Source organism: Theropithecus gelada, chromosome 1 (genome assembly GCF_003255815.1).
Source record: "Theropithecus gelada isolate Dixy chromosome 1, Tgel_1.0, whole genome shotgun sequence".
NCBI lineage: Eukaryota > Metazoa > Chordata > Mammalia > Primates > Cercopithecidae > Theropithecus > Theropithecus gelada.
The window spans coordinates 181,117,083-181,135,134 of NC_037668.1; the positions used below are offsets into that span (position 1 = coordinate 181,117,083).

The window sequence follows — 18,052 nt, forward strand, 5'->3', positions numbered from 1 at the left end:
TGGTTTCCCTGGTGCCCAGAGCTCTGCTGGGTCTATGCCTTTTTGCTGACAACCTCTGCCAACTGGGATGAAGCTGAGCCAAATGCTTTTACTGTCTTTCTTAGATCACGTAATGAAATGTTTTAAATACAGATTCCATGTATTTCAGCACGTATTATGAAACACTTTGGCATGCTGATTCTACTGGTAAACTTTAGAACTTATTACATAGAAGCACTAGATATTTACATTGCTTTTAACTTGTTATTGATGCAGGAGTTTAATATATATTAAGTGAAATAAATTGATAATTGTATTGAGACTCAATAATGTATTTTAATTGATTACATCTTTATTTGGGTTCTCCAGAGAAACATAACTAATGGGATGTGTGTGTATATGTGTGTGTGTGTGTATGTATGTATTATATATATTTATTATAAAGAATTGGCCCACACAATTATGGAGGCTGACAAGTCCAAGGTCTGCAGCTGGTAAGCTGGAGGCCCAGGAAAGCTGATGATGCAGTTCTAGTCTGAAAGCTAGCAGGTTGGAGACCCAGGAAGAATCCATGCTCCAGTCCATGTCCAAAGGCTGGAAAAGACCAATGTCCAAACTCAAGGGATTCAGGCAGGAGAAAATTTCTTCTTACTCAGGCTTTTTGTTCTATTCAGGCCTTCAACTGATTGGATGAGGGCCACCCACATTGCCCAATCGGCTTTACTCAGTCCACCCATTCGAAAGTTAATCTCATCCTGAAACACCCTCACCAGCACACTCAGAATAATGTCTAGGCATCCCGTGGCTCAAACTGACATATAAAATTAATCATCAAAACATCTTTTTACCCAAATTTAAGATCATTTCACAAGGCTTCTGAACAAAGAGTTCTTATGTTCCTTTATTAATTTAAAAAAGTGCTTGAATTCCTCCATAAAAATTAGTGTAGTACTAACAGAGAAGAAAACTTTTAAAAATTGTCACTAATCTTTAACAAAGTTTTTTTTCTTAAATGTTCTATTACTAGTTTTGTGACCTTGGATCAATTAATTTCTTGATCTGAAAATAGGAGAACATTGGAAAGGACCACTGTGATCCCATCCAGCTCTAGAGGTCTGTAATCTTTGATCTTTTCATCAGTGCATGGGTGTTGGAATGTGATTGGCATTGGTATGTCTATGCTACCTGCTACCATCCAGATGAACTCAAGTTGCTTTCTTAGGTGGATTGTGGACTATAGTGGAATGTAGTCTCAGTTATTTACAGTTCTACTTCATACTTCATCTCCTTGGTGCGTATAATGACTGGTTAGAAGTAAGTGAATTTCACCTATGAGGCCTAGACTCCAAGCAGAGCTGATGTCATGAGATTCCAGCACATTTATTAAGTGCTAGGTGAACTCACTTTATGGAAGAGCAATTTCAATAGGAAAAAGCAGTGACTTTAAAGAACGTACTATCTACATAGTCAATACTATTGGATTTTCAGGTGGAGTTTTTTGCCTCTATTTTTAAGAGCATCATGTACCATAGCTTTGGGGTAATTTTTCACTAACATACATTACTTAGGCGTGTTAAATTTAGTGATTAACTGATCCAGTGACTGGCAATCATTAGGTTGCCAAACACATAAAATTTGACTTTGTGATGAGCTATATTTTCAACTGTTCTAGGTCAGATTTTATTATTGGAGATGTTTGAGTTTTTCTCAGAAAAACTATATCCAGAGACATAGTGCTTGACCGAATCATGTGGACAGTGGGTCAAAACCATTTTGGCATTTCACAAAATCTTGTGAGGATAAGTTAGAACATGCTAAAGTGATTTTCATTGATGAGTATTCTGTCAACCTTGTGAATAGTTTCAGAAAATGTTAGCTGGCTACAGAAATGTTGAATGGTTTATAGACTTTTTCCTGGACCCTCCCAAGCCTAGCAATACCACCTTCCATTTTCTAGCCAAGTTCACTCGTTACTGTTACACATATCCCCAGACTCACAAAATGCAAGCATATCTGGGCCCCAAACACAATTATCTAGAAAAGCATTTTTTTTTTTTCACATTAATGGCATAGATTCTTGAGAAAGAAAAAATGTAAAATATAAAGCAAGCATTTCAAACAAATGTATGTCTGTGTGGAGAGCAGAAAAATGAAATGAAATAAGAAAAAGGAAAAAACATAGGAAAATAAGAGAGAAACCTAGAGGAGACACCACAGAACCTGATGTGTTGGAAGGGGAAATCATTGAAATTCCCAGGCTCGTTGCCTGGCTTATTTTATGTCTGGCCTGATTTCTTTTAATGTGCATGTTGTGTTCATTTGCATGGTTGCAATCTTTAAGCAAAGAATATTTTCAGGATTTTGGAATAATCTGAGAACCTCTGATAAAATGTGTGCAGAAAAAATTTAATGACTATGATTAGTCACAAAAAGAGCAAAGGGAATCTCATTATTTCAGTTTCTGAATTTCAGTTGTATGTTTTCCTTAAAACCAAGAAACGTTGTCTAATGGGCAAAAACATTGTTCTTCTTCATAAATTCATAGTTCCTGTGATGCTCTCTGAAAAAGCAGCTGTATCAGATTAATTTTCTTTTTCACACTCTGCCTTCTCATTTTTGTAAAGAAAAAGACAGTTGATCTGTAGCTTCCTTGGGGGGCATTAGACAGCTTAGAAAAATGGCAAAATAAACAAGATTTATTCTCATCAGATGTGTCATGAGAAAATTGGAGGCGTGCTGTGAGGTAATGACAAAATAATCTTGAAAATTTCCAAGCACTTCTTCCAAGTGGAATGGAAGGAAATTTAAAGTCAGCTTTCATCTATTTACAGCTGAAGCAAGATGTGGGCATATATATTTTTCTAACAATACAATTGGTTTCCTCCCCTAAAAAAAAGGAAACCGGACTTAAGGTCTCAGAGTTCTAGAAAGGTGTCCTCTGGAAAAATTGACCACAGTGGGATTTTAATTTTTCTGTGGAATAAGGTACTGGGAATTGTAACATGAAATGGTAGTGTGGTTTTCCTCTCTGTCCATCTTCTCCCATTTCTCTTACTTACATTAACCTGTGAAGGTATTGTTCTAGTAAATGCATAGTGCTGATGGGACCTTAATTTATTTCCGTGGTCATTTGCAGAAAACATTGTTTTTGCCTCTGCTTACCCACTGGAGCTGGTGTATACTCTCTTATGTAGCATCTGTAAGTATATGAAGATTCATTGAATGCCTTTGGTGGGCTAAGCTTTCTGTGGCCATATTAGAGATACTGGGCTTGCTTTTAGAACAGGACTTGGGAAGAACTTAGGGTCTCTCACAGTTCACTGCAGGTTTTGCTCACAGAATTTGGGACCTCTATGAGGGTAAGTGCTGGAAAGCAGGAAATGATGCTTTATTGTATGGTCTTAAGCATGCCTCCTTTCCATCCAGTTGCCGGCTGAGCCCTAGGAGGGTCCTGACTTGGCTTTGGTATATTTCATATAAGCTCTTGGGAGCATAAGTGTTTGTTTGTTTGTTTCTTTTTGCGGATTAATATCCAAAGTAAATCAAGGGGAACTTAAGTTGGTTTTTATGTCTTTTATTTTTAACTCAAGGTGGGATTTCTACAGGGTAGGCTGCAGAATCAAGGCTCCCCGTGAATCATTTTACATTTTCCTAGGAGAGACTGTTCAAAATCCTGACTCTCAGGCACCAATAATAAATGTGCTTTAAAAACACACATACACCCCCTTCAGTTCAATTATGGAGAATCCAATTTATCCCCATTCTCTAAGGCATTTACCAGAAGAAAAAGAGAGTCCTTGGGCATTATTCTGTGTAATTAGATTTTTACACCCCTGTATTGTGAATTGGGATTTCCAATTTCTCCATCCTAAGGTGTGAAGTGATGGTGCTTAGCAACCTAAGACCGTAGCTGATGCTATAATTCATCAGGACTTTTAAACTGTTATCATTTGAGAAACTCTGGTGAAAATAAACAATAGTGGATATTGTAATTTATTTTATAAATATTAAATCTATTTTATTTTTTAGAAACATTTGTCTTGTTTCTCAAAATTAATCTTCACCTGAAACCTCAACAGTTTTTAAGAAACTGTGCCAGTGGCCTGAACAATCTTCTCATATGTGGATTTTCCTCAGTTGCCAGGAAATAACCACCTGGTTAAAACAAACTTATTTTTATTTGTTTCTGTATGTTTCTCCTTCATAGTAACAATCAAAATGTAATATCTGAAAATTATGATTTTTTTTTTTTTTTTTGAGACAGAGTTTCACTCTTGTTGCCCAGACTGGAGTGCAATGGTGTGATCTCAGCTCACCACAGCCTCCGCCTCCCAGGTTCAAGCAATTCTCCTGCCTCAGCCTCCTGAGTAGCTGGGATTGCAGGCATGCACCACCACGCCCGGCTAATTTTGTATTTTTAGTAGAGACAGAGTTTCTCTATGTTGAGGCCGGTCTTGAACTCCTGACCTCAGGTGATCTGCCCGCCTCAGCCTCCCAAAGTGCTGGGATTACAGGAGTGAGCCACCGCACCTGGCCTAAATCATGATTTTTCTGGCAATGTTGTAGGAACAACCAAAGCTAAAATGTGAATATAAAATATAACAGTCTCAACTATTTTTAAAAAGAATTGAAAAAAGATTAGCAGAAAATGTAGTAAAAACAGTGTTTGGATTTTTGTATCTTTTTACACTTAATGAGTACATGTTTGTGCTTTTCTAAAAGTAATTGAAATAGGAAGCTGCCTATTTCAGAGAAGATTGTAGGATGTATCATCGTTGTGATGACATTGAGAATGTTGGGGGAACGAGGCATAATCTGCCATAAATGGTATCTTCCAAGAAAGACTACTGGTAAACAGTAGATTTGAGTTGATCTGCTTCAGGACTGGGAACTGGTTTTAAAAGAATCTTCTAGAATGAGAAAATATATGAATTTGTCAGGCTCTTCGGACTTCATAAAAGTTTTACCCAGAGCCTTATATTTGCTGTAGTTTCAGACTGGTTAAGGAAAACAGACAAGCCAAGAAAGGATTTTGTTTGTAAATTATTTCCCACAAATAATTTCATGGACAAAACTCATTTAAAAGCTCGAAAGGAATTAACTTGTAAGAGTCTGATTTATTAATATTATTATTGTTATTATTTTATATTTTGAGATGGACTTTCACTCTTGCTGCCCAGGCTAGAGTGCAATGGCACAATGTCAACTCACTGCAACCTCCACCTCCCTGATTCAAGCGATTCTCCGTCCTCAGCCTCCCGAGTAGCTGGGATTACATGCATGCGCCACCACGTCCGGCTAATTTTGTATTTTTAGTAGGGATGGGGTTTCTCCATGTTGGTCAGGCTAGTCTAGAACTTCTGACCTCGGGTGATCCGCCTGCATCGGCCTCCCAAAGTGCTAGGATTACAGGTGTGAGCCGCCGCGTCCAGCCAAGAGTCTGATTTTTTTATAAACAGATATGAATTGAATTTCAAATGCGTGTGTGTGTGGGTGTGTGGGTGTGTGTATTTATTTATTTATTTATTTTGAGACAGGGTTCTTGTTTTGTCACCCAGGATGGAGTGCAGTGGTGTGATCATAGCTCACTACAGCCTCGAATTCCTGGGCTCAAACAATCGTCTGCTTCACCCTCACCCCATCCCTACCACTGCCGAGTAACTGCAACTACAGGTGTGTATCACCACACCTGGCTAATTTTTATTTTTATTTTTTTGTAGAGTCAGGGTCTTGTTATGTTGTCCAGGCTAGTTTCAAACTCCTGCACTCAAGTGATCCTCCCACCTTGGCCTCCCCAAGTGCTGGGATTACAGGCATGAGCCACCATGCCTGGCCAAGAGTGTATATTTTTGGTAATTAATATTCAAGCTGAAAACTGTACCTTTCTCCTTTCCTGGGGCATTGGCATGGGTTTTGTTGATAGAATGCATTGTAGCTTGTTCTTGAATATTTACGCAGCCATTCTTTCATTCATTCAACAAATAATTGCTGAGTATATAAACACAATATACCCTTGGAGGAGAGATAAGCTATATTTGAACAGCTGTAGTAGAAGTGGTACACAATTTTGGGAGAATGCCAAAGAAGGTGTGATTGCTTCCAGCTGGGGAGATTCAAAGAGGCTTCTACTCGGGTTGGGACTGTCATGTGGGCTTGAAGGGTCTGAAAGTGGCTAGCAGGGGACTTAGGGGGAGAAAGGAAGAGAGGAAGCACAGGTATGCACGGGGCAAGAAGGCTTAAGTTGAGTGAAAGAAGTGGAAAATAAAGACAGTTGAGGCGAGATCCCAGGCCTTTGGTACTACGATGAGGGGTTACTACCCTAGGCAATAGGGAAACACTGAAGATTTTTTTTTTACAAAGAGAATGATATGATCTTGCAGCAGCATGTTAAACGAAAGCTGCCAGTCCAGGACAACTCAGAAGGTTGTGCCTCTATGACTAATGAGGTGTGCCCCTTCTGACTTTCAAAAGAGTGTCTTAGTAGCATCAGTGCCAAGATTTGGTTCTGAAATACAGTTCCCCATTGTAACATCTGGACCTTTGTGTAACTCATGCTACCTTTGAGTGGGACCAAGGTGGCCAGCTTTGATTTAGCCTTTCCTGTTCTGCCCCATCAGCCCTGGACTCCGGCCACTTCTCAAAACCGGCCTCTGCCACACACACCTAGCTTTGGCTCATTCGCCATAATCCTCCAGGAACAGCTGTGGTACTCCCCCTCCCACTCAGGTTTTCACTTTTTTGTTCCTGTTTAAGAGCTGAGAGTTGCTGTTTTTGGTTTTCTCCTCTGTCTCCGCTGTGATGCTGAAATAGGGTAGATTCAGAGACTTTTTTTTTTTTTGAGATGGAGTCTCGCTCTGTCACCTAGGGTGCAGTAGCACGATCCCTGCTCGCTGCAACTTCCGCCTCCCAGGCTCAAGCAATTCTCCTGCCTCAGCCTCCCAAGTAGCTGGGATTACAGGTGTGCACCACCATGCCCGGCTAATTTTTGTATTTTTGGTAGAGACAGGGTTTCACCGTGTTGGTCAGGCTGGTCTTGAACTCCTGACCTCAAGTGATCCATCCACCTCAGCCTCCCAAAATGCTGGGATTGCGTGAGCTACTGCGCCCAGCCCAAGAGACTTCTATAATGTCGTTGAGAGACAGTAGAGGCTTCATTGAACGTGTGGTGGTTGGGATGGGGAAAAGGAAATGGGCTCAAGAAATTTCTGGAAATAAAAGTGGCAAAATCTGATGACTGGATCTGAGAATGGGGGAGAAGGAGTCAAATGAATGCTGAGTTTTTGAGTCTGCATAGAGTTAATGGCTTCAAAGGGGCCAGCAGAGATTTTTCTTAATTTTGCAAAGGTGAACTGAAGCTAAGTTATATGGACAGAGTAGTCAAAGAGGTGTGTTAGTTTGCTTCCATTGCTATAAAGAAATATCTGAGGCTGGGTAATTTATGAAGGAAAAAAGTGTAGGGTGACAGTGATGGCTCATGCCTGTAATCCCAGCACTATGGGAGTCAAGGCGGGTAAGTCATTTGAGTCCAGGGATTTGAAACCAGCCTGGGCAACATGGTGAAACCCTGTCTCTACAAAAAATACAAAAATTGGCTGGGTGCAGTGATTCACACCTGCAATCCCAGCACTTTGGGAGGCCGAGGCGGGTGGATCACTTGAGGTCAGGAGTTCAAGACCCCCGACTAACATGGTGAAACCCTGTCTCTACTAAAAATACAAAATTAGCCAGGTGTGGTGGCGCGTGCCTGTGATCTCAGCTACTTGGGAGGCTGAGGCAGGAGAATCACTAGAACCCGGGAGGTGGAGGTTACAGTGAGCCGAGATGGCGCCACTGCACTCCAGCCTGGGGGATAAGAGTGAAACTCTGTCTGGGAAAAAAAAAAAAAATTAGCCAGGTGTGGCAGCATGCTCCTATGGTCCCAACTACTCAGGAGGCTGAGATGGGAGGATTGCTTAAGCCTGGGAGGTCAAGCCTGCGGTGAGCTGTGATTGTACCACTGCACTCCAAGCCTGGGTGACAGATTGAGACTATCCCAAAAAAAAAAAAAAAAAAAAAAAAAGAGAGAAAAGAGGTTTAATCGGCTCCTGGTTCTTGGTTCTACATCCTGTAGGAAGCATAGTGCCGACATCTGCTTCTGGTGAGGGCCTCAGGAAGCTTACAATCATAGCAGAAGGCAAAGGGGGAGCAGGTGCATCACATGGCAAGAGCTGAGCAAGAGAGAGGAGAAGGTGCCAGGCTCCCTTCAAACAACCAGCTCTCAAGTGAACTAAGGGAACAAGAACTCACCTATCCCCAAGGGGATGGCACTAAGCCATTAATGAGGGATCTGCCCCCATGACCCAAACACCTCCCACCAGACCCCACCTCCGACATTGGGGATTACATTTCAACATGAGATTTGCAGGAGGCAAAAGATCCAAACTATATCAAGTGGCTTCTTTCAGTGTCAGTGATGATTACCTTGAAGGGTGTTATGAGCAGCTTAGGGTCAAGTGAATTATACTAACGCAATGCCTAGCTCAAGCTGAAACAAACAAGTAGGATTAGAAATATGTGCCTGTGCCAAAAATACTAGTATATCAAAATGTGGAAGAATCCCTTCCATTGCTTTTAGTCCTTCCATTATTGAGTAATCTCCTTTCAGTATAAGACCTGGCACTGTGTTTTATAAACACTTTAGGAAAGAGAATGTGATACTAAATTTGGTGGCAGGGATATGAAAGGAATTCAGTGCTCAAGAATCTGAAAACTGTGATGAACAATGTCGTTTCAGCTGAGGTTATTTTGTGTAGCCCCTGTGGGCTGATCATTTGTTTGAATGTTTTCATTGTGGAATATTAAATAGTAGTCAACATTGATTGATCAACTAATATGTGTCAGGCACTGTCCTAGACAGTTTTCAATATACAGAATATTTTGTTTGCTCCTCGTGAAACCTTGTGATGTGGGCATCTTATTATCCTCATTTTGCAGGTGAGAAAATTGAGGTCAGAGAGAGCTCAATGAAACACAGCCCCTAACTTACGCTTTTTGCTTCAGTTCATGAATGTTGTTGTTTTATGTAGTTAGTTTTAATTCAGAAATGCACGGAGGGTCTTCTGTGCCAAACCTTTGTGAAAATGTAGGTTGTATTTGTTTGGAGCCTGTGATGGGTGGGGTAGCTCTTCTGTATACAGCAGGGCAGGATGGCCCTAGTGCAAGTCACAGTAAGCAACCTGCTTTTTTTTTCTCCTTAATCCCTTAGTTCAGCTTGAGGACTTTATCCTGGTGCTTGCCTAAGGGACACCCTCGTCACCATTTTAATTATGATCAATTATGGAACATTTTCTATGTGCCAGCTATCATGCTGAGCACTTTACAGAATTAGTTCATGGAATCATTAGAATAACCTTATGAGGCTGCTACTCTTGTTTTCTTCATTTAACATGTGAGCAGAAAGAAATAACTCACATGAGATCTCACAGCTGGCAAGTAGTAGAGAAGGGATTTGAACCTGTCTGACTCCAGAGTCCATCTTCCTAACCACAGTGGTATTTTGCTCCAACATCAGACTGTTTTTTTTTTTTTTTAATTACAGATAGGGTCTTGCTGTTTTTCCCAGGCTGGAGTACAGTGGTGCAATCATAGCTCATCACAACCTCAAACTCCCAATGCTCCTGCCTCAGCTTCCCAAAGTGCTGGCTTACAAGCATGAGCCACCAAGCCAGACTGTCCCCTGCCTCAACACCAGACTTTGCTCTCAGTCTTAGGATCCCTACATTGGGTACTAATTTATTTGGATGTAGATAGGTTTAATCTAAAATCCAGATCCACTTGCCAAATTCCCCCCAGAATATATGGTAGTGTTAGCTGTATCATACGTAGTTTGAACTAGTTTTTAGATTAATTACCTAAAGAAGCTGCAATTGCTTCTTTATAAACGCTACCTGGTGGATGATGTGTTACTGGGACAGTATGCAGATATTCAAATCACAGAAGCATTTTTCTCATATATCAGAAGAGAGCATTATGACACCTCACCAGAAGCAGGGCGTCCCTGGGGGAGGCTTGGTGATGTGGCAGAAAATCAAGTTTCAAAGCTTTATAGAGTTTGTCATAAAATGACATCCACCTCCTTTCATTTCAATCCAAGTGCTTTCAAGAGTACAAAAATAAACATTAGAAATTAACAGGCTGCTTTTCTGATAGACCAAACAGTAGCTACTTGGACCTAAAGGGCAAATTTTATTCATCATGTATATGTTTTAGTAAAGTGAGATTTGTTCTCATTGTGGGAATTCCCACACTGCCCCACTCCTATGTAAGAAAATGATAGACAAGCATAGAGAATGATGCTGCATAAAAGCTGATAGCATAATAACCAATTAGAGGATTATAAAGCCTGAGTACATTAAAGTGTTATGCAAATACTGATTAATAGTAATACCATAAACTCACACAGCAAGCAAAAGCATGCCTGATTCAAATTATAGGAGCTTTTATTTGCATTTCTACAGAATCTATTATTAGTGGGTCTCAAAGCACCTTACAAGTAATAATTATTAAAGCTCATAAACCTGACCAGTAAATTTCATGTTATGAAGTAAATATGAAAGAATTCCTCTTTACCTCACATATATTATAAGACCTAAATTCCCAAACAAAAATAGGATTCTCTGCATATGGAGAATATTCATACACTGTGGTGTCTTTGGCTATGGTTCTATAGGCTTAGAAATGGGTTGCTATGGATTCAAGGCTTTCCTATTGAGTACCTCAATTTATGTAGTTAGAACTCTTCATTTATTTTTGAAATTTTACCTATGTGATAGCTCTAAACAAATCTTGCTAGTATATTTTAATATCTCTCAATTGACTATAATATCAAATTTTAAAAGCAAAAATGATGTCAAGTTCACGTGCAAGTACTTTAAAATATTTTGGAATATTACATGGAGTTTATTTTTCCTCAAGCTGTACCCTGTTCTGCGGACTCATCGCTTATGAGCACAATCAGTGAAGCCTGTGTTTCTTTCTATACCCTGCAGCAAGCAGTTGAAATGTTGTAAGGGTTTCTAATCTGCATGAGAATGCTCCTACACCCTTTCTCCTCTACTCCTCCTCCTCTCTTCCCTCCTTTGCAATTCCCGTACTCTCTAAAGCTAGCACAGATTGGAAAGGCAAGAATGTTTCAGGTGTCTGACTCTCCCTGTCCCTCCATCTCAAGTCCTCAAGCTTCCCCCACATTCATACTCAGTTTGATTTACTTCTGGTGCTGAGAGTCTGTTTAATATATTGCAGTTTCTAGTCACTGTTGTGAGGCAGCTGGACTTTCGTACTGTGCTTATACTTCAATGGCACGCAGATCCAAAGAAATGTGTGGACTAGTGAGCACCTTCCTTTATAATTAGGATGCTGGAGGCTCGAGAGTCGAATGACTTGACTGAGGTTGTGCAGCTGGTTTCTGCCTCACAGAATCGGGGCCAGAGCTCAGGTCTCTAGGCTCTTAAACCAAAGTTTCCCCTTCTGTCTCATGGTAGTTATATACTGCTTTGAATCACACACACAAATTTTGAACCAGAGACATTGGAGCAGAGTGAGAGGAAATACTTTGCTGATTTTATCCAGGACCGTGAGTCACAAGACTAGAGGTGGAGCCTCAGGGATCTGAAGAAAAAGGGAGTGATGGCCAGATGTGGTGGCTCACGCCTGTAATCCCAGCACTTTGGGAGGCCGAGGTGGGCAGATTACCTGAGGTTGGGAGTTCCAGACCAGCCTGACCAACATGGATAAACCCCTCTACTAAAAGCACAAAATTAGCCGAGCATGGTGGCACATACCTGTAATTCCAGCTACTCGGGAGGCTGAGGCAGGAGAATCGGTTGAACCCAGGAGGTGCACGTTGTGGTGAGCCGAGATTGCGCCACTGCACTCTAGCCTGGGCAACAAGAGGGAAACTCCGTCTCAAAAAAAAGGGAGGAAGTGATGTTCTTGCAGAATTGAAGGGGTAGACCTGGGATTATCATTTGGAGGAAGGAGCTGAATGACTGCACGTCAAGGGGAATGAAGAGCGAGTTGAAGTGGAGACAGGGCAAGGTAGAAGAGCAGTCTTAGGAGGATTAGAAGGATGGTTGAGTTTATGGCCATGGCGATAGGTTATTGATGGAAAATAAAGCAAAACTCAATAGGTTATGGGATGGATGGTCCTTAGGGTCTGTGAAGTCTCTCAGGATGATGCCGGAAGGAGAGGGAGAGATGGGGCATGTGCAGCAGGTAGCAAAGTTCTCCAGGAACACAGACTACTGGCAAATCCCTGGGAGACAGGGGTGACTGGAGGGATGGAAACAGAGAGACTGGAGGGATGGATTTTGGAACTCTGTAGCTAAGTGTAAATTCTGTGCTATACTTCAGAATTCTAATTTTCATATTTTTCTAGGGAAAACTGAGGCTGCCATCAAAAACTTCAGTCCCTACTACAGTCGTCAGTACTCTGTGGCTTTCTGTAATCATGTGCGCAGTGAAGTAGAACAGCAAAGAGATTTAACGTCACAGTTTTTGAAGACCAAGGTAAGCCATGGATATTTGGTTTACATGGTTTTCCCCTTGAAGAAGGCTATATAGCACACAATATTTCTGAAATAAACAATAATTTGAATGGCAGTTTTAAAAACTCTGCTCTAAAGTCGTTTCATACTCAAAAAACTCTATTTGCCTGGAAGTTGGAATGTATGATTTCTTTTTGCTGATAACAATCCATATAAAAAGGAAATTAGCATGAATCCAATATTGTTATGTATTTTTCCCACATGGATGCTTTGTTTGTATCAGAAAATTTGACTTGCTGTCATGAAGTTTTGGTCATTGATCAAATATGAGTTTCTCTTTGAACCCCCTAATTTATTCTTACTCCTTTGCTCCGTTATAATAAGTAACACCACCTCAACAAATGTTTGTTAGCACCTACTATGTGCTAGGCTATAGTCCAAGAACTGGGGAATTAAGACAAGTTCTCTGCCTTCCTGGAGTTTATATTCACATGCAGGAAACAGACAACAAACAAGCTAATATCAGATGACATCAGATAATAATAAATGCTAAAAAGAAAAATAAAGCAAGAGACTTATTTTATTTTTGGGATGGAGTCTCACTCTGTGGTTCAGGCTGGAGTGCAGTGGTGCAGTCACAGCTCACTGCAACCTCTGCTTCCCGGGTTCGAGTGATTCTCCTGCCTCAGCCTCTCGACTAGCTGGGATTACAAGTGTGTACCACCACACCCAGCTAATTTTTGTATTTTTAACAGAGACAGGATATTCACCATATTGGCCAGGCTGGTCTTGAACTCCTGACCTCAAGTGATTCATCTGCCTCGGCCTCTGAAAGTGCTGGGATTACAGGTGTGAGCCACCGCGCCCAGCCTAGAGCCGTGTTTTAGAGAAGGTGGTTAGGGGAACCCTCTGTGGAGATAACATTTAAGCAGAAACTGGAGTATAATGAGAGTAGACTCTGTGAATATTCATGGGAAGAGTATTCCAGGCCTATGGAACAGCAAGTGTGAAGACCTTGCCACACAGAGGGAAGGTTGGTCTGCTGGGAGTACTGTGAGTGAGGGAGGAGGGGCAAACAATGACAGCATAGAGATAGGTCAGGACCACATCATGTCAACCTGTGGATCACAATAGGGTTTTGATTTTGTTTTGTGTTGGGAAGTCCCACTGGAGGGTTTTGAATACAGAGTGACATATAATTTTAGGTGATCTGTCTGGCTTCTCTGTAGAGAATAGACTATGGGGCAAGAGGGGAGAATGGAAACTGGCAAGCAGGATACTGTAGCACCCAAGGGAAGAATGATGCCAAATTGGACTGGGGTGATGATGGCCATGGTTGTGAGGAGAGGTGTTTATGATAGAGCTGACAGAACATACTGTTGGGTTGGGTGTGAGATAATAGAAGAAGAGAGAAATCAGTGATGACTTTTTGGTTTTTAACCAGAGCAAATAAGTGGATGGACTTGCCTTTTACTTAGAAGGAAGAGTCGGAGTGAATGGGATCACGAGTTCCCTTTTGACCATGTTGTTTGAGATGCTAGTTTGACATATGCCTGTGGAAATGTTGAATAGGCCATTGGGTGTTTTCATTTGGAGCTCAGCAGAGTGATTGAGGCTGAAAAATAGAAATGTGGAAGTTGTTAGCTTATAACTGGTATTAAGGCCATGGGCCATAAAAGAGGGAAAGAATATAGACAGAGAAAAGAAACAGTACACTGGCCCCTTCAGCATTATGAAATCAGAAAAAGGAAAAGGATCCAGCAAAATGGACTAAGAAGAAACAGTCTATGGAGTAGGAGAAAAATCAGAAAAGTATAATGTCCCAGAAGGCAAATAAAAAAGGGATTTCAGAATTAAGAACTCAATCCCATTTATAATAGCCACCCCCAGCCAACACCCCCACCCACACACACACACACACACACCCACACCCACACACACACACCTCTAGGAATACATTTAACCAAGGAGATGAAAGATCTCTACAAGGACTACAAAACCTGGATGAAAGAAATTGTAGACAACACAAACTAATGGAAACACATCCCATGCTGACAGATTGGAAGAATCACTCTCATTAAAATGACCATATTCACCAGAGCAATATACAGCTCCAATTCAATTGCTATCAAATTACCAATGTCATTTTTCACAAAATTAGAAAAATTAATCCTAAAGTTCATATGGAACAAATAAAAGCCCGAATAGCCAAAGCACGCCCAAGCAAGGGAACCAATCTGGAGGCATCACGTTGCCTGACTTCAAATTATACTACAAGGCTATACTAACTTAATCAACAGGCACTGAGACAAAAATAGACACGTAGACCAATGGAACAGAATAGAGAACCCAGAAATAAAGCCACATACCTACAACCAACTGATCTTTGATAAAATCAACAAAAATAAATAATGAAGAAAGGATACCCCATTCAATAAAAGGTGCTGGGAAAACTGACTAGCCATATGTAGAAGAAGGAAACTGGACCCCTATCTCTCACCATGTACAAAAATTAACTTGAGACGGATTAAAAACCTAAATGTAAGACCTGAAACTATAGAAATCTTAAAATAAAACTTAGGAAAAACTCTTCTGGACATTTTAGGCAAAGAATTTGTGGTGAAGACCCCAAAAACAAATGCAACAAAAATAGACAAATGAGACTTAGTTATACTAAAAAGCCTATATACAAAAAAAGAAATAGTCAATGAAATCAACAGGTAACCTACAAAATGGGAGAAATATTTGCAAATTATGCCTCTAACAAAGGACTAATGTCCAGAATCTACAAGAAACTCAACAAGAAAAAATAGCCCCATTAAAAACTGGGCAAAGGACATGAACAGACATTTCTCAAAAGAAGACATACAAGTGGACAACAAACACATGAAAACATACTCAGCATCACTAATCATCAGATAAGTGTGTATTAAAATCACACCGGCCGGGCGCGGTGGCTCATGCCTGTAATCCCAGCACTTTGGGAGGCCGAGGTGGGTGGATCACCTGAGGTCAGGAGTTCAAGACCAGCCTGGCCAACATGGCGAAACCTTGTCTCTACTGAAAATACAAAAATTAGCCAGGCGTGGTGTCACATGCCTGTAATCCCAGCTACTCAGGAGGCTGAGGCAGGAGAATCACTTGAACCCGGGAGGTTGCAGTGAGCTGAGATCACGCCACTGCACTCCAGCCTGGATGACAGAGTGAGACTCTGTCAGAAAACAAACATAAAACAACAACAAACCACACCAAGATATCATCTTACACCAGTAAGAATTGCTGTCATTAAAAAGTCAAAAAATAACGAATGATGTGGATGGGGAGAAAAGGAAATACTCATACACTGTTAGTAGGAATGTAAATTAGTTCAACCCCTAGGGAAAATAGTATGGAGATACCACAAATAACTAAAAAAGAACTATCATTCGACTCAGCAATCCTACTACTGGGTATCTACCCAAAGGAAAAGAAATCATTGTATAAAAAAGACTCCTGTACGTGTATGTTTATCACAGCATTGTTTTTAATAGAAAAGTCATGGAACCAACCTAAGTATGCACCAGTGGTTGACTGGATAAAGAAAACGTGGTATATATACACCACAGGATGCTACACAGTCATAGAAAAGAACAAAATTATATCCTTTGCAACAACATGGATGGAGCTGGAGGCCATTATCCTAAGTGAACTAACTCAGAGACAGAAAATCAAATACCACATGTTTTCACTTATAAGCAGGAGCTAAGTAATGGGTACACATGGACATAAAGATGTAGAGAATAGACTCTGGAGACTCCAAAAGTGGAGAAGGTGGGAGGGGAATGAGGATTGAAAAATTACCTGTTGGGTACAATGTTCAAGATTTGGGTGATGGGTACACTAGGAGCCCAATCCCCACCCTTACACTTAATTCCCATGTAAGAAACACACGTACCCCTTGAATATAAAATTTTAAAAACTAAAAATGAAAAAGAAGGTGTTTCAAGAGAGAATAAGTGATAAGTGAGTCACATAATGCTGAGAAGTTAACCAATATATTTAGCAGCATGAGTACATAGGGATAAGTGATTGCTTTCCCTCATAAAACAGTGGTCTCAAAATGTGGGGAGCTTGTTAAAATGCACATTCTGGCCCACAGCCCCAGAGATTCTGATGTAGTAAGTCTATGGTGAGGCCCCATTTTTAACAAGCTTATCAGTTGATTGAGTGGCCCAGATTTTAAGAAAAGTTGCACATAAGAACTACGAAGTTCATCTTATACCATGGTTTCAGTTTCATTTAAAGAGAAGAGATTCTCTCTTACCTTTTAAGGAGGCAAGATAGGAGACTGCCGCATTATCTGTCAGGTTAGAATATTAAGCACTGGAATTTGGAAGGGTATTTGTTTCATCCCTTAGATGATTCTTAAAAGAGATTGGCATATCTATTTTTTTTTCTGTATAGTTCATTTAAAATTTTACTTGAAAGTAGAGGGGTAAGTTTCTATGATTTTTTAGTAAAGGGAAAATAGATGTAAATTCAGTGACACGTAAAAGACAAGAGGCCCATTTGTATATTTTGAAATAATTTGAGAATTACACAATGAAGCAGGATGGGAATTATCCTTACACAGTTAACCCAGTGGAAGCCCTAACTAGGAATCTAATGGAAGTGCCTGTACAGTACATATATCACCATGGTTAATGAAAAATCCTCAAACTTTTAAGTAGAAGAGGTAGAACTGAGGTGTTCTGACTTGATACCTGCTTATTCTTTAACCAAATAGCAAACACAATCTCCTTGAGTAGCATGGAGAGGGGTCCCCATGGCTTTGGGTTTAAGAAAACCATTGAGCATTAGAGGCTGCATCGGCAGGTGTATTGAATAGGAGAACGGTCTGTTAATTCTCCTGCTTTGTGGGGATTAACCCTGAGACATGTTCAGACATATCCTTGTGGATATCCACACTTATACTTTCCTGCCTCACTCCCTCTCTCCTATAGAGTTTATCAAGCATTTATTGAGTGCCACATGTATGCAAGGCATAACCTTAAGTAATAACTATAATTCCTTCTACCATATGCTTCTGTTCCTACAGCATAATAGAGGGAAATGAAAATCATAAAAATACCAATAAGACAAATATTTACATTGGGTCAAGTGGAGCAGGAAAGGGAAATTGTAGAAGGAGAAGAGGAAGCAACAGTTTCCCCAGGATCTCAGTGGAAGATAGTTTCCTCAACTATTCCTTGAAATACCGTGGGTAACTTAGTGGTAACAAGGAGTGTTATCATTTGTTGTGATAGTTAATTGTGTTCATCTTCTTTAAGCCACCATTGACGCCTGGAACTATTTTGTATGAAGCAGAGCTATCACAATTTTCTGAAGACATAAAGAAGTGGAAGGAGAGATACGTTGTAGTTAAAAATGATTATGCTGTGGAGAGCTATGAGAATAAAGAGGTAAGATACTTCTTTGTTACCACTGGTTCTTGCACTATTCTTAAAAGTTTAGCTGGGTTGATTGGTGTGCCCTCTCCTTGGAGACTGATTCATTCAGTTAGCATCATT

The 18,052-nt window shown here is 40.5% G+C and overlaps 1 protein-coding gene across 1 annotated transcript in view; it reads left to right on the plus strand.

The window, feature by feature from the left end:
* The window catches only part of FAM129A (family with sequence similarity 129 member A), a 175,681-nt gene that overhangs the window by 65,509 nt on the left and 92,120 nt on the right, over positions 1 to 18,052 (plus strand). Inside the window, exons 2-3 of the mRNA XM_025365092.1 lie at positions 12,395 to 12,525; positions 17,813 to 17,944. Coding sequence (XP_025220877.1) covers positions 12,395 to 12,525; positions 17,813 to 17,944 — 263 coding nt within the window. The remainder of the gene's footprint in view (positions 1 to 12,394; positions 12,526 to 17,812; positions 17,945 to 18,052) is intronic.